The sequence below is a fragment of the Thamnophis elegans genome, chromosome 13, assembly GCF_009769535.1.
Source record: "Thamnophis elegans isolate rThaEle1 chromosome 13, rThaEle1.pri, whole genome shotgun sequence".
NCBI classification, from domain to species: Eukaryota; Metazoa; Chordata; class Lepidosauria; order Squamata; family Colubridae; genus Thamnophis; species Thamnophis elegans.
Window position 1 is genome coordinate 47,889,856 of NC_045553.1, and position 26,993 is coordinate 47,916,848.

Genomic DNA, 26,993 nt, shown 5'->3' on the forward strand with positions numbered 1-26,993 from the left:
CAAAAGGCCAATTTTCTTTTTAATCAACACGGAAGTTTTACAGAACCCTGGATCGGGTGGCATGGAACGAGACGGTATTTCACAGCCAACAGTTGGTGGGTGGGTGGGTGGAGGTCAACGCACAGGACAATCAACATTGGATGCCCCCCTCCCCAGATCCAGAAACACAATCCAGACAAGATGTTTCCTTGACGAATCCAGAACCGGGCGAGGAGTCCCGAAGGAAAAAAATCCTTTAAAAAAAAGGTGTTTTGGGAGAGGGGGGCACAGGCGGGCGAGAAAGACGGCGGCGCTTTTGAAAAACCGAATGCCCGTCGTCACGCGGGTTTCGCTTAAACAGCGCGATTTCCGAAAGTGCAAATTATTCTGGCTCATGCTGAGCGCGGAGACCTCCCCCCCACCGCCCCCTCCCCACAATCAAAGACACCCCGCTCGGTGCCTCTTCCTTTCTTGCAGACGTTTAACGGTGAGGCCTCTCGAAACGTCGGATGAAGCGTTTGCTCCGGGGCAAGTAGAGGGGTATGTGATGGCAAACCTATGGCAGGCGTGCCAATGGTGGCACGAAGAGCCCTCCCTGTGGGCACGGGCGCCCTTGCCAGCTGGTCATCGCAGGTGCCAGAGCACCGAAAACAGCCCAGAAAACGGCCAAAAAACCAGGTCATTTTCAGATCGTTTGGGGGGCCTTTTCAGGCCGTTTTTGGGCCATTTTCAGGCTATTTTTGGCCCCCAAAATGGCCTGGAAACAGTCTGAAAAATGCCCCCAAACCAGGCATCCGTGTGCCAGTCAGCTGGTCTTCAGGGTTTCTGCACTCCAATGCGCGCAAACACATGCGAATGCACGTGCCTTCCAGTTTGGGCACAGTGCCGAAAAGGTTTGCCATCACTGAGATGGGGAGAGGGGGGTTGTTTGAAAACGGCCCCCGCCCCACCACAGCCCGGTCCAGCCCAGCCCCCCCTCTGCAGCCAGGAATCCAGTCAGCCCCCTTCGCCAGAATTAAAGAGCAACTTGTTAAGTATTTTCCCCGGGGGTGTTTCTGAAAAGGAGCCACTGGATCTCTTCCACGTCTTGCAGAAAAAAATCAGCCGCTCGAAAAAAATGGGAAGCCGTCACAAACACAGAAAGTTTTTTTGGTTCTTTCTTTTTCTCCTTCTCTCCCTCCAAGCTCTTTTAGGCCGGAACTCTCAAAAGTGGGGAAGAGGATCACAGAAATTGGAAGAGGAAGCTGAGAATCTTCTTCAGCCCGTTAGGCTCCTGATTTCTTCCGGCCGAGTTTCACCCGCCGAGGCTTCAAGATCGTGTAGTTCATATATTTCGTGTGTTGGTCAGAGAGGAAAGGAATGTAGAAAGCTCGGAACAACCTTGAGGATCTAGAAGAAGACAATGAGAAGCTGCAACCATCTTTTCTTTTGGGTCTTCGTTCTTTCGGAAAGAAATGGTAGGAGCCAAATTTCAACGGAACTGAAATTTAGTTCCCTCAAAGCTGCTGGCTCTTCCCTGCGACTCATTCGACTGGGTCTCCGCGCCCACCTCACGGGGGAAGGAAGGCCGTCTCTTCTCCTGCCACCCAAGGGAAAGCCCCCCCCCCATCCTTGCTCAAGTGTAGAGGTCCCCTTTGGCCCGAAGGGGAGGCGGCTTTTGGGGGGGGGTTGCCAAGCAGCTTGGGGGAAAGCTGGCCATGGGCTTGTGATGCAGGAGGGCTGCCCCCCTTGGAAGCAAAGGAAAACTGGATGGGTGGGGGCAGCTGAACCCCATCCAGGGGGGCCCAGGCCTTCCGGCTGCCAACGCAGGGCTCAGGGCGCCCAGAGGGAGCTGCTAGCCAGGCTCCGTAATTAGCCGGTGGCTGCAAATGTTCTCTAATTCAATTAAAGCCCCATTGAGGGAAGCCAAGGGAGAATTGCCTTTGTGGCTCCCGGTGACGTCAGCCGGAGACTCGGCTCTCCCAGAAGCTCCCGGCTCAGCCAGCAGGAATCCGGGGGGAGGGAGGGGGAGGAGCTGAGCAGCCCTTGCAAGAAGGACAAAGCCCCCCCAACAGGTGTTGGGGGGGGGGAGGATTCACCCTTTTTGCATACTCCTCCAACAGCTCCCCTCCCTGCCTGCATATTTCTCTTTCCCTTTCTTTTTCTCTCCTTCCCCTCATCTCCCTTCCTTTCCCCCCTCCCTCTCCTTCCTTTCCTCTCCTCTCTTCCTCCTTTCATTTCCTCCCTCCCATTTCCTCTCCTTTTCTTTCCCTCCTTCCTTCCTCTCTCCTCCTTTCCTCTCTTTCTCCCTCTTCTCCTCTCCTTTCCCTCCTTCCTCTCCCTCCTCCTCCTCTCCTTTCCTCCCTCTGCCTTCATCTCATATTTCTTCCTTCCTTATCTCTCTTCCTTTCCTCCCTCCCTCCCCTCTGTCCTTTCCTGCCTCCAATTTCCTCTTCTTTCCTTTTCCTCCTTCCTTCCTCTACTTCCTCCCCCTTTCCTCCCTCCCTCTTCCTCCTCTTTCCTTTCCCTCCTTCTGTCCTCCTCTCCCTCCTCCTTTCTTCCCTCCCTCTTCCTTTCCTTTTCTTCCTTCCTCTCCTCCGTCCTTTCCTCCTTTCCTTCAATTTCCTCTTCTTTCCTTTCCCTCCTTCCTTACTCTACTCCCTCCTCCTTTCCTCCCTCTCCTCTCCTCCTCTTCCTTTCATTTCCCTCCTTCCTTCCTCTCCTCCCTCCCATTTCCTCTCCTCTCCTTTTCTCCCATCCCTCTCTTTTTCCTTCTTTCCTTCCTTTCAATGGGGCTGCAAAGCACCAGCTGATAAATGCCATCAGCCCCTCTGAAGCAAGGAGGGGTGAGCTGAACTGCATTGCTATGGATTTCAAGGGGGGGGGGAGAGATTTGACCGGCTCTTCCTGGTCCCCCCCCCCCGGCTGCTTTCTCTCCCTGGGGGAATTCTCACCCTGCCTCTTCCCTTCTCCACTCCCTCATCTCATCCAGCAATTAGCCTTCCTTTTCCAAGGGAGCAGCTGCTCTCCAGCACCCAGACGCTTCGGGAGAAGGCTGCTGCCACTGCCCCCCCCCCCCAGTATGGGAGAGGAGAGGAAGGGGCTGTCACCTCTGAGCCTCTTTTCTCTTAGACCTCCACATTTTTTCCAGGACCCCCTTCCCAGATGGCTGGCCCTTCCTCTATCTCCCCTTAGCAAGGGGGAAAAGATGACCAAAGACGCTGGAAGGCAACTTGGAGGTCTTCTACTCCAACCCCTGCTCAAGCAGGAGACCTACACCATTTCTGACAAATGTCTCTTCTTAAAAACCTCCAGTGTTGGGAAGGAAGGGAGGGAGGGAGGGAGGGAGGGAGCTTGAGAAAGTTTTGAACCTGAATTGTCAAAACTCAACTTCTGTTGTGGCCCACCAGTGGCCGGTGGAGCTGGCAGCAGAGTCGGACAGTGAGAAGGGTTGGGGAGGAACATGGGCCAGTTCTGGAGTCTGGGGAAGGCTCTGATGAGGGCTCTGTGTCGGAGGCAGAGAGGGGGCCAGGGCCATCCAACAGTTATCAGCTGCCTTCAGAGTCAGACAGCAGTGAGGTAGAGGAACAGCTGGAGTGTGACCCAGTGTGACCATGCATAGAGTTGCCAGACGAAGGGAAGAGCTAAAGAACAGGGGTCGACTTGGGAGTAAAGCCACAGGTGGAGGATGAATGGCCACTCCCAGAGGAAATAAAAGAGGAGCGAAAGGGGAGTGGAGTTTGCAGGAGGCAATTAGTTCATTGGTTCATGACTCTCCGAGACTCCTTGCAAAACTCATCCTGGACTCTCCGAGACTCCTTGCCAAGTTTTGCAGAGATCGGCCTGGCAGCTCTCCAAGCCAGATAAGGTCTGTGACTGTAAATCCTCCTTTGAAAGACTTTGCTGGATGTGAATGAGCAGAATTCGCAGTCAATTAATAAAAGGGGTTTTTGTCGGGAGCAGGAGTTTGTTTCCTGCTCTTGGGAAGCCTTGGCCAGAAGACTGGGAAACCAACCCTTCTTGCTGCTCTAAGCTGGCATCCGAGGCCCTTCCACCCACAAGGAGCCCCAGGGTTCCCCGCCCTGCCAGCGCGCCCTGGTCCCTCACCTTGAACTATCCAGGAAAGGCTTGTAAGCGATTGTGATCCACTCCTCCTTGTTAGCTGCGTAGCGGGGTTCCCGGGGAGCTTCGTCGGGGCTGTCGAGATCCACCAAGTAGTGGCATTTGGAGATGTCGAACTGCAGAAGGAAAGAGCCTCGATGAGGGTGGGTGGGGGTCTCTTGACTTCAACTCCCTCCTGCAAGACCCTTTTTCTTGCAGGCGTTTCATGAACCAGCTAGGTAACATCATCAGCGCTAGAAACATGGAGCCGAGGAACAAATTAAACTGAAGAAGCTTTTTGGGGCGAGAAGTGAAACATTTCCAATCAAAACCAAAACCAGTTATCAGCGAGTCCAATAAAAACATCAAGAACTCATCAAGACGTCATTTCCCCCCCTTTTCTAATATTGTGCGCATGTGGGAAGGAAGGAGGGAAGGAAGAAGAGAAGGAGAGAAGAAAGGAGGGAAGGAAGGAAGGTCAAATACAATGCTGAAATGGAGTTTGACACCCCTGCCCTAAACCTACCGCGGGGCAGAGGTCACCGGTCAAACTGTCCAGACCTGCCCCCCCCTTTCGCAGAGGGGAGGGTGATGATGCACCACGAGAGACAGGCCTAGAGTTGAAAAGAAGACAGGCCCCCACTTACGTATCTGGAAGGTTCTTCTCGGTTCTGATCGTTCATGTCCGTGGGAACGAGGCGGGTGGCCCCGGGGCCCTTGGCAAACGGCTTGGGCAACTGTCCCCGGAATTCGGAGGGAACGAACTGGAGCTGCCAGCTGCGGGAAGAAAGGGGGAAATAGGCGTTTTTATAAAGGGCTTTTAGTGAGGAAGGGTTCTGACCCAGACTTCCTTAAAAAGCAAGAAACGGAGTCTTGGTCCCTGCAAAACCCCTTTTATTTACACGACTGTGAATTCCTTTAATTCACAGTCAGCAAGGCTTGGCAAACAGTCTTTCAAAGGAATGTTTATCCACACGCACCTTATCTCACTTGGAGAACTGCCAGATAACTAGTTTCCAGAAGGCAGGGCAAAGCAAAACTTGGCACAGGATCTCTTAAATCACCAACATAACTTTCCGGACCTAACGAACAAATTGTTTCCTGCAAAAGCCCCCTCCCCATTCACTCCTCTTACGCTCCCTATGGGAGGGGTTAATCACCTCCAAGGTGTGGCTTTACTCCCAAGTCGATCCTGCTTTCTTAGTTGTTCCTGTCTTCTGGCAGCTCTGTGCATGCGCACACTGGGAACAGGCTCCAGCTGTTCCTCTGCCTCACTGATGTCTGACTCCGAAGGCAGCTGATTACTGGCATACGTCCCTGGTCCCCTCTCTGCCTCCGACACAGAGCCCTCCTCAGAGCCTTCCCCAGACTCCAGGACTGGCTCATCTTCCTCCCCAACCTCCTCACTGTCCGACTCAGTTGGAATAGAAGACCTCCAAGGTCCCTTCCAGCTCTGTGATTTTGTGATTCTATCGCTTCCTGCCTCCCCGGGCTTTGTGGCCCAGGAAGGGTCCCCTTACTTCTAGCATGACGGGTGCCCCTTGTGCCCCCAGGCAGTAATGAAAATTCATTTTGGACCAGGGACTTACTTCTCCGGGAGGACGAAGCTGCTGGGAAACCGGTACCACTCCTTCCCGACACAGATGTGGACCGGCCTGCCTTCGGGCACAGTGTGGATTGTGGGATCCGTGGCAATTCTGTGGAACTCTGGGTAAAGGTCCAGGGGCCCGTGGTAACCTGGGGGGGGGAAGAGGAGAGAGAAGTTGGCAACAGCTACTGAAAAAAATGGCAATCCTTTGAAAATTACAGAGTACTGCACACCAAGACAACTAGACAAAAGAACAGTTTTTTCCCGAACGCCATCACTCAGCTAAACAAATAATTCCCTCAACACTGTCAAATTATTCACTAAGGCTACATTACTATTACTATTAGTCTTCTCATTGTTCCCATCACCCATCTCCTCCCATTTATGACTGCAGGACTGTCACTTTGTGGCTTCTATCCTTATGATTTATATTGATATTGATTGCTTCCTGATTGCTTATTTGTACTCTATGACTATCATTAAGTGTTGTACCTCATGATACTTGACAAATGTATTTTATTTTTCTTTATGTACAATCAGAGCATTTGCACCAAAGATAAATTCCTTGTGTGCCCAATCACACTTGGCCAATAAAGAATTATATTCTATTCTGTTCTGTTCTGTTCTCTTCTACTCTACTCTATTCTTATTTCTATTCTCTATTAATTCTATTCTATTCTATTCTATTTCTATTCCATTCCATTCTGTATACACCAAAGACAAATTCCTTGTGTGCCCAATCACACTTGGCCAATAAATAATTCTATTCTATTCTGTTAAGTTCTATTCTACTCTACTCTATTCTACTCTATTCTTATTTCTATTCTCTATTAATTCTATTCTATTCTATTTCTATTTCATTCCATTCTGTATACACCAAAGACAAATTCCTTGTGTGTCCAATCACACTTGGCCTATAAAGAATTCTATTCTATTCTATTTGCTAATGTCCCCCTCAAACGCTTCTCCCGTCAGATATGTTGAGGTAGAAAGTCCCAGGACTCCCCAAAGGTCCCAGGTTGGTTGAGGAGTCCAGGGAGACACTGTCACAACATCTGGGGGAAGACCAAGCTCTGTGTCTTGACTCAGTTTTTCCCCACCCTTTAAAATGGGTGGACTTCAATTCCCAAGATTCCCCAGCCAGAAGGCTGAAGCCATTGCTCAAGCTTGTTGGTTGAGGGATTCTTGCAGTTGAAGTCCACCAACTTTGGGTGACCAAGGCTGAAAAACACTCTGCTTATCTATGATAAGACACACACACCCTCCTAATTATGGACTCAACGTAGCTTAGAACTTTTGGTGGGATCGGAATAGGCCTCCCTCCCTGCCCCCTGAAAGCAAAGGGTTGTCAAGACTTAGGAAGCCACATTAGATAACATTCTTCTCAACCCTTATTGCTGAATGATGAAGCAGTGCCTAAACTCTGGAGAAGTCTGGTTGTAATCTGGTGGATCGCTGCAGGAAGTAAGAGGGGGACGGGATGGGGAAGAGGAACCGATCCCTGCAGAGGATCTACTGGTTAACTGCTCTGTGTGGTCAAGGAAGGACGGGAACCCGGGAATGGGACAACTTTCTACACCCAACTTGTTGTGACCAACTCACCATGGCCAACTCCTCATGGTCAACTCACCATGACCAACTCACCATGGCCAACTCATGGTCAACTCACCATGGCCAACCCACCATGGCCAACTCCCCATGGTCAACTCACCATGACCAACCCACTATGGCCAACCCACCATGGTCAACTCACCATGGCCAACTCCTCATGGTCAACTCACCATGGCCAACCCACCATGGCCAACTCCTCATGGCCAACTCACCATGACTAACTCCTCATGGCCAACTCACCATGACTAACCCATCATGGCCAACTCCTCATGGTCAACTCACCATGGCCAACTCCTCATGGTCAACTCACCATGGCCAACCCACCATGGCCAACTCATCACAGCCAACTAGCCATAGCCAACTCAATGATGGCCAACTCGCTGTGGGAAAACTCCCTGAGGAACAATTTTAACTATTCTATTTAATGAGTTGCAGTAAATAAATAAAAATATTTTAAAATGTTGCTGTTCCCATTTCATTCGGCCCCTCCTTTTCCCTCCTTTCTTTTTTTTTTTTTTTTTTATTTTTAGACTTAATATTTTTATTTTTTGGTTACATAGACAACAATGGGAAAGGGAGAGGATGGAGAGAAAAAAAGGGGGGGGAGGGAAAGCCCATCTTCACATACAATATGTCGTTTAATCACAGGTGCATCCCTACTAAGTTTATACATCCCGTATCTCTCTATTGTATATTTAATAAGCACCACAATAAGCTAGGGTTTAGAAAACAAAAAACAACAAAGTAAAACAAGGGGGAGAGGAAGAGGAAAAAAAAAAAAAAGGGTGGGGGAAGGGGGGGAGGCCAAAAAGGACCAAAAAAAAAAAAAAAAAAAAAGTTCGAAAAGAGAAGGGGAAAAGAGAAAAAAAAAAAAGGGGTGGGGGGAGGGGGGAAGGCCAAAAAGGACAAAAAAGGTCCAAAAAGGAAGGGGGAAAAAAAAGACAAGAAAAAAAAAAAAAAAAAAAAAAACCATCATCACATGCAGCATGTCGTTTGATTACGGTTGTTTTAACATCTACATCTTCAAATAGTGTTTACCATCTCAGATATTTCCTCTAATGTAACTAAAGGTCTCGTTTTCCTTCTACCATATATATTCAGTTAACATTAGCATTGTTTTCCCCCAGAGAATATACTTCTATTCATTGTTAACCTTACATTTCATGCCTTCAAACAGAGATCTTATTCCTTCATTGTTCAACAAGGCATCGCTGCCTATATATACCAGTTTTCATTTGTTCCCCTACTAGAATTACCTTATCAGCAGCGAAATATCATTATAATAAATTCTTAACCTTATACATTATATCACCAGACCTTATATTAGTACTTCCTTATATCATTGTTGAATTATTTCACAGCATAATTATATCATCATTTACTTTTTCCAATTAAAGCATAAGTATATCATTTTTCATTTCCAAAATTTTGTTCTTTTTCCCTTAGCCATTGATAAAACAGGTCCCATATCTTATAAAATTGTTCATCCTCTTGCTCTCTAATTTCAAATGTCAATTTACTCATTTCGGCACAGTCCATTATTTTTCGAATGATTTCTTCCTCTTTTGGTATTGTTTCATTTTTCCAGTTTTTTGCAAATACAATTCTGGCTGCTGTTACAACATTTACAATCAAATATTTTAAGTCTTTGTTGTAGGTTTCTGGTAAAATTCCCAATAAAAAGACCTCTGGTTTAAAGTCTATTTGTTTATGTATCATTTTCTCCAACCACATGTGGATTTTAGTCCAGTATCTTTTGGCTTCAGTGCAAGTCCACCACATGTGGTAGTATGAGCCAGGTATCTGGTGACATTTCCAACACTTTTCTGATTTATTCTTAAACATTCTTGCGATTCTGGTCGGGGGTAGATGCCACCTATAAAACATCTTATACAAATTTTCTCTATATGCAGTAGACATTGTCATTTTGTAATTTTGAGACCACAATTTCTGCCAATTCTCTAAATCAATCCCATACTTAAAATTTTTCCCCCAAGCAATCATAGTTTCTTTAACTTGTTCTTCATGCAATTTAAACTCCAATAAATATCCATATAGTTTTTTAATTACTTTTTCATCGGTACCTGTTAGAATTTTATCTAGCTCAGTCATTTTATTATATAGACCTTTAGTTTTTCTATCTTCATTATATCTAGATTGTATCTGTACATATGAATACCAGTTCATTTCCATCCCTTCTTGCTTCAACTCTTGACTAGATTTGAGCTCACCCTCTGCATTCAATAATTCTATATATCTAACTGTTTGTTCCTTTTTATGTATTATCGGATACGAGAATGCTTCAATTGTTGATGTCCAGACTGGAATTTTTAAATAATGTAGTTTTTTAATCTTTTCCCAATTTAACAACAATGCCTCCCTTATATAATGTCTTCTAAAGTAACCATGCGGTTTAGTTCCCTTATACCATAAGAAGGCATGCCATCCCAACAGCAAATCATGACCTTCTACGTTCAATAATCTAGAGTTTTTTAATGATATCCACTCCTTAATCCACATCAGGTTTGCTGCCTGATAGTATAGCTCCCAATCGGGTAAACCAAAACCTCCTCTTGATCTAACATCTTGTAGTAATTTAAGCTTTATTCTAGCTTTTTTCCCTTGCCATATAAATTTCAAAACTATTTTATTTAAGTCTAGAAAAAAGTCCTTACCCAGTCTAATTGGGATTGTCTGAAACAGATATAAAATTCTAGGTAGAATGTTCATTTTAATTGTAGAAATTCTTCCCATCATTGATAAATGTAAGTTTCCCCATTTCTCCAAATCGATTGCTATTTGTCGTTTTAATCTGGTATAATTATCCTCTTTAAGAGTGCTACATCTAGGTGATAAATGTATCCCCAAATATTTAATTTTACTTGTGTTTTGAATCTGCAACATTTCTGACAACTGAACCTTTTGTGTAGCTGGGATATTCTTTGTCATGATCTTTGTTTTATCTTTGTTTATTTTCAAGCCTGCTACTTCTCCATATTCCTCTATTCTTTCTAACAATTTGGGTGCAGTTTCTAATGGGTCTTCAAGAATGAAAACTAAGTCGTCTGCGAACGCTTGCAGTTTATACTCTTCTCTCCTAATTTTCATTCCTCTTATTTCTTCTTCTTCTCTAATCTTTCTGTTTAAGACCTCTAGTGTTAGGACAAAAAGTAGCGGAGATAGTGGGCAGCCTTGTCTTGTACCTCTCTTTATTTCAATCGGTTCTGTTAGTTCTCCATTTACCATTATCTTTGCTGCTTGTTTCTGGTATATCGTTCGTATACTTTGAGTGAATTTCTTGCCAAAGTTCATCTGCTCCAGTTGCAAAAACATAAACTGCCAATTCACATTATCAAAGGCCTTCTGCGCATCGAGGAACATCAGTGCCAATTGTTTTTCTGGATGGGCCTCATAGTATTCCAAGGTATTCAAAATTATTCTCATATTGTCTTTGATTTGTCTTTTAGGTAAAAAGCCATTTTGATCTGAATGGATGAAGCCATTTAAGTATTTTTTAAGTCTCTCAGCTAGTATAGATGCAAATAGCTTGTAGTCTGAGTTTAATAAAGAGATTGGTCTATAATTCTTGATTTGTGTTAAGTCAGTCTCTTCCTTGGGTAGTAATGTGATATACGCTTCTGACCATGACTTCGGTATTTGGTTCTCAGTCATCACTTCATTCATGACTTGTAGGAGTGGGAGGGTCAATATTTCTTCAAATGTTCTGTAGAGTTCCACGGGTAGACCATCTGGTCCTGGGGCTCTCCCATTATTTTGTTTTTTAAGTGCCTCTGTTAGCTCCATCATTGTTATTTTACTTTCTAACATTGTTCTAGTTTCATCTGGTACCTGGGGGAGATTGGCATCTTGTAGATACTTTTTGACTCGTCCCTCCTCCACCTTCTCTTGTTCATAAAGTTTAACGTAGTAATCATGTATAATTTTTTTCTTTTCGGTATTTCCATATTGAATTTCTCCTTGTTTGTCTCTTAGTTGTAGTATTATCTTTGTTTCTCTCTCTTTTTTCATCTTATATGCTAACCACCTGCCTGGTTTATTCGCATTTTCAAAATAATTCTGTTTGGCACCTCTAATTTTTTGTGCCAGTTCTTCCTTTTCTAATAAGTCCATTTTGTGTTTAATTATGTCCATCTTTATTTTAACATCTTTTTTTTGTGGTGCTCTCTGTAGATCTCTTTCAAGTATTTTATAGTCATTGTCTAAAGCTTTATGCATTTGTCTTTTTTTGGAGTTTCTCTTCCTTGTATAGTCTATTGTCGTACCTCTAATAACAGCCTTCATTGTGTCCCAGAGATTCTGCAACGACGTATCTTCTTTCCTATTTTCTTTAAAAAAAAGGACTAACTCTTTTTCCATTTTTTGTACAAACTCTTTTTCTTTCAATATAGTGTTATTTAGTGTCCATCTAGATCTTACCCTTTGTCCTTTCCATTTAATTAAAATTGGATTATGGTCCGCCCAGGTGCTAGCTTCGATCTCAATTTCTTTTATGTTGGAGCTCAGGTCCGCTGAAACCCATATCATATCTATTCTGGAGAGTGAAGAATGTCTATTTGAGTAGAAGGTATATTGTTCTTTTTTAACGTTTCTTTCTCTCCATATATCTTTTAAATTTAATTCATCTGTCATCCTAAAAAAGGATTTTGGCAGAGGCTTCCTGTTTAATTTTTTTGTTTTATGTGTTTTATAGTCCATATTTGGATTCACAATGCCATTAAAGTCTCCCATCATACAAATATCAGCATAGTCTAGTTCCAAAACTTTTTTGTGTAGTTTTTTGTAGAATTCATCTTGTTTTTCATTAGGGGCGTAGATTCCAATTAGGAGTGTCTTTTTGGTGTCCATAATTTCCACCATCAAAATTCTTCCCTCTTCCTCTGCGTATACTACTTTTGTTGGGATGTTGCCTTTAATATAGAAGACCACTCCTCTTTTCTTACAATTTGCCAATGATGAAAACATTTTCCCAAGCTTTGGTTGAGTTAATAAATGTTCATATTTCTTTTGGATATGTACTTCTTGCAGACAAATTATGTCAAGTTGTAACTTCTCTAATTTATGAAATACTTTCTTCCTTTTAGCTACCGAATTAAGTCCATTAATGTTAATTGTAATCATTTTTCTTTCTTCCATGTTTATACTTTATATACAGGGTTTATTGCTCTAGTGGATCTAGGTTCTCGTTTTTCTTTGCAGCTCCCATTCCCTATCTCCCCTTCTTTCTCACTTCCACCTACTGCTCCTTCTATTTTTTCGGTCGCGGTTACAGGTGGTTCCAGTATTTGTATCACTGCATCGTCTTTCCCAGCTTTCTCCGCCGTTTCTCTGAAGTATTCTTCGTAGAAAGCTTCTGCCTTCTCAATTGTATCTATCCTGTGTCTTTGTCCTTGCCAAGTACATAATAAACCTTCCGGTATGAGCCATCTGTAGTTAACACCTTTTTTTATCAATACTTTGGTCAGAAATTGATATTCTCTTCTCCTCTCTCTCACCTCTCTTGGGATTTGTTTAAGTACTACAATCTCCTTTCCTTTATATTCTAATTTTCTGTCTCTCATTTTCTGTAGGATTTGTGATTTAATTGTTTTCTTAGTAAATCTTACATGCACTTCCCTTGGAAGAGCATTTCTCATTGCATACCTTGTGTATACTCTAAAAGTCTCATCAATTGTTTCTTTTATTTGGTCCTGGGACATCCCCAGAACATCTATCAAAATATTTGAAATTATCTGGACTAAGTCCTCTCCTTTTTCTTCTTCTATGTTTTGGAATCTTAGAAAAAATTCAGACCTGTCCATCTCCCATCTTAATATTCCACTGCTCTCTCTTTCTACATCACTTAGTCTAATCTCTAGCTTTTCAGTTTTCTTCTCTCCTTCTTGAATCTTATTTTCAATTTTTTGAATCCTATTTTCATATTTCAGCATCCAGTTGTGTATACTTTCTACTTTTCCTTCCATATTATCAACCTTTTGAACAATACTTAGATTTTGTTGTTCCATTGCCTCCATTTTTTTTACAAGGGTATCGTTTCCTGCTTGCATTTTCTGCATCATTTGTATAAGTGTTTCAAAGTTGGCTTCCTTCTCTTTTTCCTGATGAGACGTCATCTGTGTTGTCCTCTGGCCTCCCGCAGGTGAGGGGGCAGGGGTTGATGTAAAGCCAGAGGCAGCCGCTTTTCTACTCATAGCCAATTAGTATTAGAGGGTGGGGGGTTATAAGTATGGTGGATTAAGTACGTAAAGTACACAGAGGAGAGGTGGGGGAGATAAGATAAGGGGAGAGGGAAAAAAGGAAGGAAAAGAAAAAAGGTAAAGAAAAGGAAGGAAAGAAGAGGAAGGTTTTTTTTTTTTTGTTTCAAGGATGAAGTACAGTAGAGTGCAGTAAAATATATATATATAAGAGAGTATGAAATAGTAATAATAAAAAAAAGGAAGATACCCCCCCTCCAAAAAGGGGAGAAGGGGTGCTTCAGTTACAAGTGAGAAAAGAAAGAAGCAGAAAAAATGTAGATAGTCAAGAGGTGATCCAGAGGTAAAAAAAAAATCAAAACAGAGAAGAGAAAAAAAAAATATGTAAAAGATCAAAAGGTCGATGGTGATGATCAAAAAAGAAAAACTTGGTGTCGATATCTCCACAGCCGGTAATATGAGAATGGTGTTGGGAGATGAGAGGATGCCAACAAGCTAAAACAAATGATTTTTCCCGGACTCTTTTTTTCCCCCCCTATGATAAGAGTCTCTTCAAGGTCACGGTCAGCTTTGCTGTTTTATCTCAGTTTGCCAGCTGCGTAAACACGTAAATCAAGTGCATTACAGGGGGGATTTTAATAACAAAGTTCAAGTCCACAAGATGGCAGTGTTGGCTTGTAGTTTGTAATTTACAGCTTGTTTTAGTCCATTCCGTTTGTTAATTACTAATTGTAAAAAAAAAAAAAAAAAAAGACAAACCTCAAAAGGGCTAAAAGGCAACGAAAAAAAGCAAGCCAAAGAAAAAAAAACCAATCTTCAAAGCACTTTAAGTTTAAGATTTAGTGCCCCAATAAATTCAAAGTTAAAGGTGTCGACAACAAAGAGAAGGAATGCAAAAAGCCGATTCAAATTACAAGAAAGTCCAGCCCGGCTTAGGAATTAGAAAAAAGGAACAGAAAAATAAACTTCCAAATGGCAAACATTTATCTCCGCCGCTTTTCTCACTTCTCAGCCTTATTTTAAACTAAGTTTCCAAATTTAGGGTGCTCTCTTTCCAACAAAAAAAAAGATTTAAGACTCACATCAAACGACCTGCTCATATCTGCTCTCTCTCTGGGTCTTCGCAGTTACAGTCGGCATTGTTTAGCCGATCCGGAAGCCACTGGATTAGGAAGGCTTTCCTTAGGTTCCCAGAGATTTTGCGGATACCTCTGGGACCATGGAGTTCCTGCCACGTCACCGTCTCTTCGGGACAGCTTAGATTCAAAAGAATCCTCCAAAAAAGACTCCGGTATAGATGGTCATTCAGGAAGTGCCTGAAAGTCCATCTTCTCACTGCTAAGCCCCCTTCCCTCCTTTCTTTAATGAGTCTATTCCACCAATTCTTTGATCTTAGGGTAACTCTTCTCCCGTGGCGAACGGTCGTAGACTCCCGGACCCCCCCTTGCTTTGCCCAAACCCACCTCTGAATAAAGCCACCGAGCGGGAGAAGGAGAGCAGGCCGAAGACCAAGACGGTGCCCAGCGCCAACCAGTTGGAGGAGACGGTGTAGTGCTCCAGACGATACCGTTGGAAGACGAAGTGATAACATTTCTGGAGAGGGGGGGAGAGAGGAAAAACATGAGCGCTGGGGAATTCTGGGAGTTGAAGTCCCTAAGTCTTAAAGTTGCCATTGGAGGAGACCCTTGCTTAAAAGTAAGGCCCACTGGGAGGAAACCTCCTCCCCCCCATCCCTCCTCTCTTGCCCCCTGCCCCACATTGCTCCTGCCCCCAAAGCGTACCTGGAGGGCCGAGAGTCCCACCGCTCCGCAGAGACAAATCAGGGGGTAGATGGGGTACAGAAACCGCTCCTCTTTGTGGGGCTGGCTGAAGAAAATCAGGATCCAGACGTACATGGGAGAAAGCGTCAGCCAGTAGGGGCGGCCCAGGTTTTGGACTGGAAGAAGGGACAGACCGGGAGAGGGTCAGCGGCAGAAAGGAAGAGGAAGCGTGGGAGGGGAGGGGTTTGGTAGAGGTGTAAAATTTCTATTTGCATGGTCTTAATAGTTCATTTTTCTATTTGTCTTTGTATAAGCTGTAAACTGGTCGGAGTTGCCTTATAACTATTGAACTCTTCTCCCGTGGCGAGCCAAGGTGGCGCGGTGGTTAGAGTGCAGCACTGCAGGCTACTTCAGCTGACTGCAGTTCAGCAGTTCGGCTGTTCAAATCTCACCGGCTCAAGGTTGACTCAGCCTTCCATCCTTCCGAGGTGGGTAAAATGACGACCCGGATTGTTGTTGGGGGCGATATGCTGACTCTGTAAACCGCTTAGAGAGGGCTGAAAGCCCTATGAAGCGGTATATAAGTCTACTGTTATTGAATAAAATAAATAATCTCTCTCTATAAAAATGGATATGTGTGTATCCGTTTGTGCGGCTTCCAGCATAACTCCGGAACGCCTGGGCTGCTGAAATGAAAAGGACTGAATTCTATCTATAGTGTCAAGTCACAGTACTTTTGACAGTGATAGTGTGCATTTTGGATTCACGTTCTGTTAAGATACAGCCTGTTGTGCCTTAAAATGGCTTCTACTGTACAGCACAGTGGAGTTGCCATGTTAACGGCTTTGCAGTACTCCACAAGGGGGCTCCCTCTAATACAGGATTGGGATAAATACATACCCGGGCTACGCTGGGTTATCAACTAGGAATAAATAAATGGAGGAGGGGGCTTTTTGGATGGAGGGGGCAGCCTCTTTCCTGAACCAGGAAATTGAAGAAGGTCTTTGGTCAGAGCAGGCCATCCCGATGCTTCCTCTACGGAAGCAGGGACAAGAGGCCGGGCGAGTCTCTTCCCCACCAGCCAAGGGGTTGAGGTCTACGGGGCTCACCACGGAACTTCTGCAGGAGGCTCTCCATCAGGCAGGTCAAGGGCAAGGCCAGCAAGGCCAGGACGAAAGCCACGTTGAAGTTCAGGAAGCCGTTGACGAAGTAGAAGGACCAGGGCTCCGTCCCTGCGAGGAAGGAGGGGAAGAGTCAGCAGCTCTCAGGAGGCCCTATCCCCGTGATGGCGAATCTATGGCACGCATGCCACAGGTGGCACTCAGAGCCCTCTCTGCAGTGCACGCCAGCCATAGCCCCAGGGTAGCTCTACCGCGCTTGCGCGCGCACCTCACCAACCAGCTGGTCTTTGGGTCTCTGCTGCGCATGCACAGGGGTGCATGCAGGGAGGCGGGTACATGTGTGGGGGCTCCGCATATGCGGGGGGCACTCGCATAGCATTTTTGGGGTTCACGGGCATGCACGCACCCCTCCTGCACCCCTACACCAACCTGGAAGCCAAAAATGGGTGTGGAGGGGGGAGCGTGCACGGGGGCAGGGCACATGCAAAGAGGGGGTTGCATGTACAGGGGGCGCACCCATTGCATTTTGGGGGTTTGTATGTGCACGCTTTGTTCACGACACCAAAAACGTTAGCCATCAGTCCTCTATCCCATGGGGGAGTTTGTCTGTCTGTCTGTCTGTCTGATGTCATGGGCTTTTGTAACCACAGCTGACTTCTGACAAGCCAAGTTTCATTTCTGCGGGGAAATGAAACCTGGGGAGGGGGAAGGAAGAGTGTGCGATCACCCCACCACCCCCCCCAAAACGCTTCCTCCCGTCCGCAGGTAGACTCACCGTAAAGGTCCGGCCCGTGTGGGGTGAAGACGTTATAGAAGATGATGTTCAGAGGGGCGACCACTAGCTTCCCATAGTGGTAGCTATCGATGGCCACCATGGGCACCTTCGTCGAGAAACAAGCCACCATTCAGAGCTTCGTCCTCCGCTTTGGACCGTGTCGCGCCAGCGCTTGGATTCCCGCCCGTTTGGAAAACACCAGGCGGAACGCAGAGGTGCGCTGCTGCCGGTTCAGACTGGTTTGCCGTACGGATAGTTCTGACCGCCACTGGCCCTGGTGCCATCCCCTCCTATAGGTCCCACTCTCTGGCTCGCTCACCCCGTCCACACGCAGGGGATTTCCACACCCCGCCTGCTCTACTCCCCGCGGGTGTGGACAAGGTGTGCTGGAAGCCGCGTGCATGAAAGCGCCGTGGGTTTGAAGCTGCGCGCAAGTGCGGAAGGCATGCCCGTGAGCGAGCAAAGTGCCTGTGCGTGCGCTCATGTTTTCGGTTCTGCACTAGGCGAACTGGTTGTTACCCAATCTGAAGGCCACCTCAGACAGAAGGGCCACTTAGCTTAGAGCCAAGGTGGCGCAGTGGTTAAATGCAGCACTTCAGTCTACTTCAGCTGACTGCAATTCTGCAGTTCGGCTGTTCAAATCTCACCGGCTCAAGGTAGACTCAGCCTTCCATCCTTCCGAGGTGGATGAAGTGAGGACCCAGACTGTGGGGGCAATAAATGCTGACTCTGTAAACCGCTTAGAGAGGGCTGGAAGCCCCATGAAGCGGTATATAAGTCTAACTGCTATTGCTATTAGGGAAGGACGGGGGAAGGACGGGTTGTTGTCCTCGAGGGCAAAGGGCGATGTAGAAGCCCACCAAGGGCGAAGGGTTGAGAAGAGCCCCCTCCTCCCCCCCAGGACGCCCTTGGAAGACTCACCAGAAACACCAGCAGAGACACCAAGGACCACTGCAGGAAGCTCTTCCAACGTCTTCTCAGGACCAGCAAGTCAAAGGCAATCGGGAGGCTGGCCAACGGAAGACCCAGGCGGACGTTATGAGGGGAGGTGCGGGAAACTATTGCAGCTCAACGTAATACCCAACACCCCAGTCGAGGAATTACCAACTCAGTCAAAGAGTAACCAACTCTTCTAATCAGGGCTTCCTTAACATGCATGAAGCAGAGTCTTGGTCCCGGCAAACCCTCTTTTATTTACACGACTGGGAATTCCTTTCATTCACAGTCAGCCAGGCTTAGCTAACAGTCTTTCAGAGGAGTGTTTATCCACACGAACCTTATCTCGCGTGGAGAGCTGCCAGATAACCAGTTTCCAAAGGCAGGGCAAGGCAAAATTTGGCACAGAGTGTTTTATAGTCACAAACAGAACTTTCCACTCTTGAAACGAGCGAATGAACAAAAGGTTTCCTGCAAAAGCCCCCCTCCCCATTCGCTCCTCTTTTGTTTCCTATGGGAGGGGCCGTTCACCTCCAAGGTGTGGCTTTACTTCCAAGTTGACCCTGATTTATTAGTTGTCCTTGTCTTCTGGCAGCTCTGCTCATGCGCACACTGGGAACAGGCTCCAGCTGTTCTTCTGCCTCACTGCTGTCTAGCTCCGAAGGCAGCTAAGAACTGCCAGACGGCCCTGGGTCCCTCTCTGCCTCCGACGCAGAGCCCTCCTCTGAGCTTCTCTCACTCTCCAGGACTGGCCCATGTTCCTCCCCAAACTCCTCCCTATCTGACTCTACTGCCAGTTCTGCTGACCGCCAGCGGGCCACAACACCAACAGCCTAATCAAGGAAGCACCAAGGTGATTCCCACCAACACTGACACAGCCAGCCACCAGTACATCAATGGAGCAAACCCCCACTCCCTTCTATCACTGCTGATGTTACCTAGTTGGGTCATGAAACATCTGCAAGAAAACAACCAGGTTCAGAGAGCACCAAGGACCCCCAAAATTCTCTTCCACTCTGCAAAGCCCAGCACTGCTGATATTACCTGGTTAGAAAGACGCCATTTGGGAAGCATCTTCGAATCCCAGTTCCCTGGAGTTGAATCTTTCAATCCTGGCAACTTTCAGATGGGTGGGCTTCAATTCCCAGAAACCCCCCGCCAGCACAGCTGAAGTCCACCCGCCTTAAAAGTCACCAAGGTTGAGAAACAACATCTCACGTTTTGCCATCCTGAAACACATCCGACATCCCCACCCCCTCCTTCGGACTCCCATTTACCCCAGTGCTGCGCTGAACGGCCAACCCACAATGGCTCCGGCAGCCACACCCAGGACTGCCAACGATGTTCGGTCCATGTACCAGCCCGTCATGGCCACGATGGTGCAGTACATGCAGAAGCTGCTGGGAAGGAAGGCTGCAAAGTGGAGGAAGCAGAAGAGTGTTCTGACCCAGCTCCCGAACCCGACGAGCTCTTTGCAGTTAATGAAACGCTCTCTTTCTTAGGGGCGCCTGCAGCCGCTCTCTCCCACAGTAGGCTACGGAGTCTCTACGTCCTGTGGGAAGTGACGCTCGCTCCCTTTCCCCCTGAGCTGGCCAAACACCCCAAAGCCTCTCTCTCTCTTCCCACACTTGCAAAGGAAGTCCTGGGAGGTCGCTCGCTTTCTTCCAGCAGCGGACACACACCTGCGCTGTAGATTCCAAGAATTCTGATAATTCCCAGACAGGATTCGGACGTGCAGGTGATCAGTGGCTGACCGGCAGGGAGATGAATAGTTATTTGCTACACCAATTATTCATCTCCATGCCCTGCCTTTTATCCCCAGAGCTAGGGTGGGGCTTTGCTAGCAGCGGTGGTTCTTCCGTCCCAAGGACCGGCCCATAGATTTCCACTGCTCTCCTCTTCTCTGCCTTCTGTACATCTGCACATCAGGCACTCAGGGATCTTCTGTCCCAAGGACCGGCCCATAGATTTCCGCTGCTCTCCTCTCCTCTGCCTTCTGCACAGCCGTGCATCAGACGCCCAGCTGTTCCTCCTCTTCCTCATCAGCCATCTCCAGACCTGGGGGCGGTTGACTCTCCATCTGATGGCCCATGCTCCAGCCCTGATCTGTCTCTCTCTCTCTGCCAGGTCCATTCCCTCTCCCCCCCCCCTCAGCACTCTCAGGTTGCCTTGATGCCTGACCTGATTCACTTAGTGACCGTGGCAAAGAGGGTTGTAGAACTGGAGGCGGTCTTGTGGCGCCTTGCTTAAAAACTGTGCTGCTTAACTAAGGGTTTTTCCAGCCCCCGTTAGGCGATCCTAAGTTGAAAACTGGAGGTACTTAATCGAACTGCAAAATTGGTCCCCTGCCGGACTCCGTTTTCAACTTACCTGAGGCTGAGCAGAACATCCCGGTGCTAAGAATCAAGAAAGCCAGCATGAGCCTGCTCACATGAAGCCCAAACTTCTTGCACACTGCCCTGGGAAACAGAGGAGGGAATCAGAGCCTGTTCTGGTGGTGCCAAACAGTGGTGTGATTCAATTTTTTTTTTCCTACCAGTTTTGTGGGTGTGGCTTGGTGGGCATGGCATGGCTTGGTGGGCGTGGCAGGCCATTCCCTCCCGATCAGTTGGGACTCGGGAGGCAGAGAATAGATGGGGGCAGGGCCAGCCACAGGTGGCATTTGCCGGTTCTCCGAACTACTCAAAATTTCCGCTACCGGTTCGCCAGAACCGGTCAGAACCAGCTGAATGCCACCTTTGGTGCCAAGCATTTAAGGATGGTTCACCTACAGTGGTGGGCTGCTGCTGATTTGGACCGGTTTGCCCAAACCGGTAGTTCCAAACACTGGTTGGCCACGCCCACCCACTATCCAGTCCTAGATATCTCCTTCCGGCTTGCTTGCCCCGCCCTGCAGCCAAGCTGAATTGCACGGTAGAAACCCACCCTGGGTGCAGTGGCCTAGAAGGGAAGCCCTTGCCTCATAATCAGGAGGCTGTGAGTTCGATCCTAGATAGAGGCTGATATTTCTCTCTTTGAACACAATGAGAATATATCTGCTGAATAAAACTCCGCATTGGCGACGGGAAGGGCATCTGGCCAGTAAGCAACACTCAGCTAGCTCCATTCAGTTGCCCCGACTCCACCCCCAAGGAATTACAGGGTCATTAAACGAGGAAAACATTACATAGCCGATGGGGAAATGTCCCTCCCGCAGAGATACTGTGCACAGAGATAACCGAGGAGGCCCTGACCGATACTCACTTGTAAAAATAAAGCTCGCAAACGCAACTCAGGAAGGCCAAAAGGCAGCGCAGGAAGTAGAAGATGAGGACCTAGGAGGAATGGTTCCGGTTACAACATTTCTAGAAACAGACAGCGGTTGTGTTCACGCAAAATGTGCAGAATCAGGTTTCCATTGTTTTCCCAACTCGATCCAGTTTGCCATTCGGTATGTTGGTTAGGCTGAGTAAAATCGTGTTTCGATTAGACCTGAGTTGAGGTGATCAGGGTCAGTGGGAAAATCTATATCTTTTTGTTCTGTGGGGGGTGGCTTGTTGAGGGGGGGGTTCAAGTGACTGGGATGGGCATGGCCAACTTTTTTTCACTTTGAAAGCACTTTTTTCCTGCCTAGTTTGCAAGTTTAATAGCATTTATATGCCCAATCCTGTAGGACTCCGGGCGGCTTACAGAAATAAATCAAAAAAATAAAATACAGAGAAAGAAGAGATAGATTTAAAATACAACACCCCATGCACTCTGTTCTAAATGGGGCTGGACCGTATTTTGGGGTCAACAGCCCCAGGCCTGCCGGAACAGCCAGGTTTTAATGGCTTTCCAGAAGGCCGAGAGAGTGGGAAGGGTCCGGATCTCTGCGGGTAGATCATTCCACAGGGCCGGGGCAGCTACAGAGAAAGAACCAGCCCGAACCAACAGGAATACAATGCTTTAAAAAGCAGAAAAACAGCTTCCGATGATCGCGTGGCTCTCAGCTGAGCCGCGTGATCCTCGCAAAGTTTTTTTTTATTTACTACCGGTTTGCAGAACCAGAGAAAACCATCCCTACCGGTTCGGCCGAACCGGGCCGAACCGGGAGGATTTCACTCTTGGTCAGGGTGCAAAAGAGAAGAATCGGAGGCCTTGGAGCTGCCACCCTCCTGTTATGCGACTTTCCCCCTCAGTCCGGGCATGGTGGAGTTGCCAAGAAAGTTGCAACTTCCCCCAAAGAGGAAAAGAAGCATAGAGCCCAGTTCGACAACACACAACGTTAAAAATGGGACAAGAGCTCTACCTGCTGGCCAGCAACACAAAATCTCCCCGTGGAGATTCGCACCTTCACCACCCTCCAGGCCTTCCGCAAAGCCCTTAAAACCTGGCTGTTCCGACAGGCCTGGGGCTAAAGAACCGTGCCCCTATCTCGAATGGTATGATTGTTGCGCTTTTAAATTATGTATTGTTTTGTGTTGTTTGTCAAATTGTTTGTATCCCCCCTTCCCTTGTTTTGAGCTGTGAGCCGCCCTGAGTCCCCCTCGGGGGAAAAGGGCGGCATACAAATGAAATAAACAGTTAAACAGTTAAAAGAAGGAATCGCAAGAGAGAAGGGACTTAAGACAGAGCGGGCTTAAGAAAGAAACGTTAACGCATACAGGGAGTTCTCAACTTGCGACTGGTCATTTAGCAACCGTTCAAAGTTAAACGTAAAGGTTCCCCTCGCACACATGTGCTAGTCGTTCCCAACTTTAGGGGGCGGTGTTCATCTCCGTTTCAAAGCTGAAGAGCCAGCATTGTCCGAAGACGTCTCCGTGGTCATGTGGCCGGCATGATTCTATGCCGAAGGCGCACGGAACGCTGTTCCCTTCCCACCAAATGTGGTTCCCATTTTTCTACTTGCATTTTTATATGCTTTCGAACTGCTAGGTTGGCAGAAGCTGGGACAAGTCACGGGAGCTCACTCTGTTACGCTGTGCTAGGGATTCGAACTACCGAACTGCCGACCTTTCTGATCGACAAGCTCAGCGTCTTAGCCACTGAGCCACCGCGTCCTGAGTTCAAAGTCAGGATGGACATTGTTGGAAAAAGGGATTTGTGACCTGCATTTTGGGCGACTGGCCCGCATTTACGAACGTTTCGTGTGACTGCGATTTGTGTTACCTTGTTCGTCTGGAGGACTCTAGCATGGAAGAGGGCCGGCAGAGCATGGAGCCACAGGTACGCGTAGGAGCGAATGGCATAAACGGGGGAATATTCCCACGTCTGGAATCCTTTGCCGTAAACGAGGTAGTGCATCTATAAAAGAAACTCACAACAAAAAAATGTTTAACATTTTGCTTTCTACAACATACAAGGCACATACTAGGCACTCAGCCAGCAGCTGTCTCAATCATCCAAATCATGGTTGTCCCAAAGATGTTTTCATACACACACACACACACACGCACACACACACACACCCCAAAAGGAAACTGGACTTTTTGGGGGGATTTTGTTTTTGGAAAACAAGTCTTAAAGTTGCCAAGGTTGGAGACCACTGCTCTACAGGATCCGTGACCTGGTTTCAACAGGTTCAGCCGAGACCAAGACAAGACCTTTAAATCCAGCAAGTGATTAAAGAGGCTGATGAAGCATCCACTCCCCTGGGAGCTAAGAAGAGGTATTATTATCCCAGGCAAGGGCAATACTCACAGGTTCCCAGTAGTTAAAGGTCTCATCGCAGTCGGAGATGTTACTTAGCAGAGCTGCGCAGAACCTGGCTGAGATTAGACACTTGAAAGCTGTTGATCCTTCAGGAGCCCAGACCTGACCCGCTTTGCTTCCCGAGGATCTAAGAGAAAAGCAAAGTGGCTTTTATTAACCCTGTAAAACAAGGAAGAGGGAAAGCGAGGAGAGAAATGAGAGAGAGGAGGAAATGATTGCTGCTTGGGCCGCTATTCTGGCTTTCGGATACAATGGAGCATCCAGAAAGGCTGATGGAAGAGGACCAAGTTGGGGCATTTAAGATGTACTGAGGGCCCCAAACCTGGCAACTTTTAAGACTTGTGGACTTCGACTCCCAAGATTCCTCAGTCAGCCATGAATTGGGGGATTCTGGGAGTTGAAGTCCGCAAGTCTTAAAGTCGCCATGTTTGGGGCCCTCTGAAGGCATATAAGGCCAACCATGGGATGAAAATGCTCCCTTGGATCCGAGTCTCATTTATCCTTATATTATTTTAAATGATCAGAGGTCTCCAAGACTTGTGGACTTCAACTCCCGGAATTCCCCCAATTCATGGCTGCCTGGAGAATCCTGGGAGTCGAAGTCCACAAGTCGTAAAGTTGTCAAATTTGGAGACCCCCTGTTCCAAATCGATCATATATTACCTGCAAACAAGGTTTAAAACTGGTCTGTTCTATAAAGACAAAACCCTCGCCCTGTAAGGGGAGAGAACCTGGTTAAAGAGACCTATTAAAAGTATTTATTATTATTATTATTATTATATATATTAATTAAATATGATACTGAACATTCAAAAATCCATTACAAATATCAGTGACTGGTGCTAATGGTTGATACGGTTTGCTGCCAGCATCCTAGGTATCAACCAAGGACCTTCTTAGAATTATTATTCTTAAAAATATTAAGGACCCGGGAACTGTTAAGGTGATTGTTGTTGTTATGTTGTTGTTGTTATTATTGCGTGGTTAATTTTTGGTAAGATTCATAGCCTTTGGGACTCGAGCTCAACAGCTCGAGTCCTAACCAAGGACCTAGGAACTGTTAAGGTAACGTCAGAGGATATAAACTGTTCCTAGTAGGGAGGTTTTTTGTAGAATCAGAATGTTCAAGTCTGATAAATTTAAATTTTCCAAATAGCGAGGTAGCCCTTTGGGTATTGCTCCAAGGGCTCCAATTACAATCGGGACAACACACGATTTCTTTTTCCACAGTCACTCAACTTCAATTTGCAAGTCCCGGTACATCATCATCATCATCATTATTAACTTTATTCATTAAACATGAAACTCAGTCAACTGAACATTCAAAAATGCATCAGAAATATCAATGACTAGTGCTAATGGCTGATATGGATTGGTGCCAGCGTCCTAGATATCATCATCATCATTATTTGCAAAATTATGATTTGTGGATGGGGGAAATTTTTAAGTTTACCTTTCCTGTTGTTGATGTGCCTAGGGTGGGCACTCTAAGGCTGGCCATTGAATGGATTAATTTGAATTAAAAGGGTGCAATCCCATTCCTTCTACACCCCCCCCAAAAAATGGGGTCCTTCCTTTCTGCCACTATCCCCCCCCCCCACATTTACCCCCTCCAGGCCAGCCCATAATACCCTCGTCCCATTAACAGCACACGAAAGACCAACCCCCTCCCCTTTCCAAAGCCTGGACGGGGGCGGTGCAGTAAACTACAACTCCCGTCACCCCTCAGTACCTCCCACCTCCTAATGGAAGGCTGGAGACCCCGGGGGGTGATGGGAGTTGTAGTCCAGCCCTCCCAGAGCGCCCGCTGGGCAGAAACCAGGCCGTCCCTCCCCGCTCTCGGCCCCTACTCGGCCTTGTTCTCTTCGGCGCCCGGCGGAGGCCCCTCGTCTCGTTGCCGGGCGGGCGCCGCCGAATCCCCGCCGCCCCATCGAGGCCGCTGCCGGGCCCCCTTGGCTGCCATGCCGAGTGTGGGCAGGCGGCCGGGCTCGTGGCGCTCAGCGCGGGGACGCGACGCCGCTCGCCGCCATCTTCAGTGTGGGCACAGCGCAGGCGCAGTTCCTTTTTTTCCTCCCCACTAGTCCCGCGTCTTGCTCTTGCGGCGCTGGTGCAGCGACGGGCGACGTGTAAAAAAGGCACGAAGTCCCATAGGCGGGGCAGCGGCGCCTAGTGGGAAGAGCCCCACTCTCATTTGCATGTCCCTCCGCCCCTCAATTGCCTTCCCCTCAATTGCCTTTCTCCATTGCGCCCAATTTGCCCATTGCAATCGGGCGCTGCAACTGCGAAAGGCGAATAATGTTTATTTCTTCTATCGCTGCTGTTAATTGCTGCAAAATCTTATTGCTTTCATGGAGATGGATGCTTGCTATTTTTATGCACTTCAATCGAATGCAGGAAGTTAAAAACCCACCCACCCTTCCTAGAAAAATTAAATATCCCTGGAAATATTGAAAAGGCAGAATATTATGTTTTCCTGGATCCGAAGTGGAGAAACATGTTTTTAGGCAGGAAGCAGGCTCAATCTGAACAGCCCCCACCTTTGTCAATGGGCCATTGAAACCAATTCCGTTGTATTTAAGTACGACAATAAAGATTATACTATACTATTCAAAGGCCTGAGCCAGTCTACTCTACATAACAAAGACCTCCCCCCTTCAGCTCCAGGGTGATGGGGTTAAGAATGGGGTTAATCTTTGTCAATGGGCCATTGACAACCAATTGTGTTGTATTTAAGTATGACAATTATAGTATAGATTATATAGTATAGATTATACTATACTATAAAAAGGCCTGAGCCAGTCTATTCTACACAACAAAGACCTCCCCCCTTCAGCTCCAGGGTGATGGGATTAAGGCCTGATAGTATGAGCCCTTTACCCATCTCACCACAGGGCACCTGGGAAGAAGCCATGCTCAGCCAAACATGGACTCGCAGCCTAGAGAGTTGCCCCTGCATGCCCGCTGGGAGTCTGACAACCAATCAGAATACAAGATCAAGATCAAAGGCCAGAGAGGGCATAAAACCAGGGACTTTCAACATCTCGGCTTCTCTTTCCTTCTTCACCCAACATCTGGAAGGATATGATCCCCCTTTTCTGTTCAGGAGCTCAAGCCATGGGACCCTGTCCACCATTAAAACCATCTTTCCAAGCAGCCTCCGTGTTTCCAGTATCTTTTTCCCCACTTGGAGCCGAACCCAGAAGGACGTTTCTTCCATCACTAATAAATACATTCCATAAGTAAATAAATAAACCTTGC

At 47.0% G+C, this 26,993-nt stretch overlaps 1 protein-coding gene across 2 annotated transcripts; it reads right to left on the reverse strand.

Annotated features, from left to right (window-relative positions):
- ALG9 (ALG9 alpha-1,2-mannosyltransferase) lies at positions 1–25,847 on the reverse strand. 2 transcript variants are annotated; one of them, XM_032229300.1, is made up of 15 exons: positions 25,586–25,847; positions 23,724–23,862; positions 23,193–23,327; positions 21,306–21,376; positions 20,433–20,521; positions 19,340–19,475; positions 18,048–18,135; positions 17,127–17,232; positions 16,340–16,462; positions 15,252–15,406; positions 14,934–15,063; positions 5,649–5,796; positions 4,707–4,836; positions 4,066–4,196; positions 1–1,368 (listed from the first exon to the last, which is right to left on the reverse strand). In XM_032229300.1, the coding sequence occupies exons 1-15, from the start codon at positions 25,696–25,698 to the stop codon at positions 1,245–1,247; spliced, it is 1,818 nt and encodes a 605-aa protein (XP_032085191.1). In that variant the 5' UTR covers positions 25,699–25,847; the 3' UTR covers positions 1–1,244. The 2 variants fall into 2 exon arrangements, with proteins under 2 accessions (XP_032085191.1, XP_032085192.1); XM_032229301.1 differs by lacking the exon at positions 25,586–25,847 and having other exon boundaries at positions 23,193–23,339; positions 23,724–23,811.
- Positions 25,848–26,993: the final 1,146 nt, after the last annotated feature.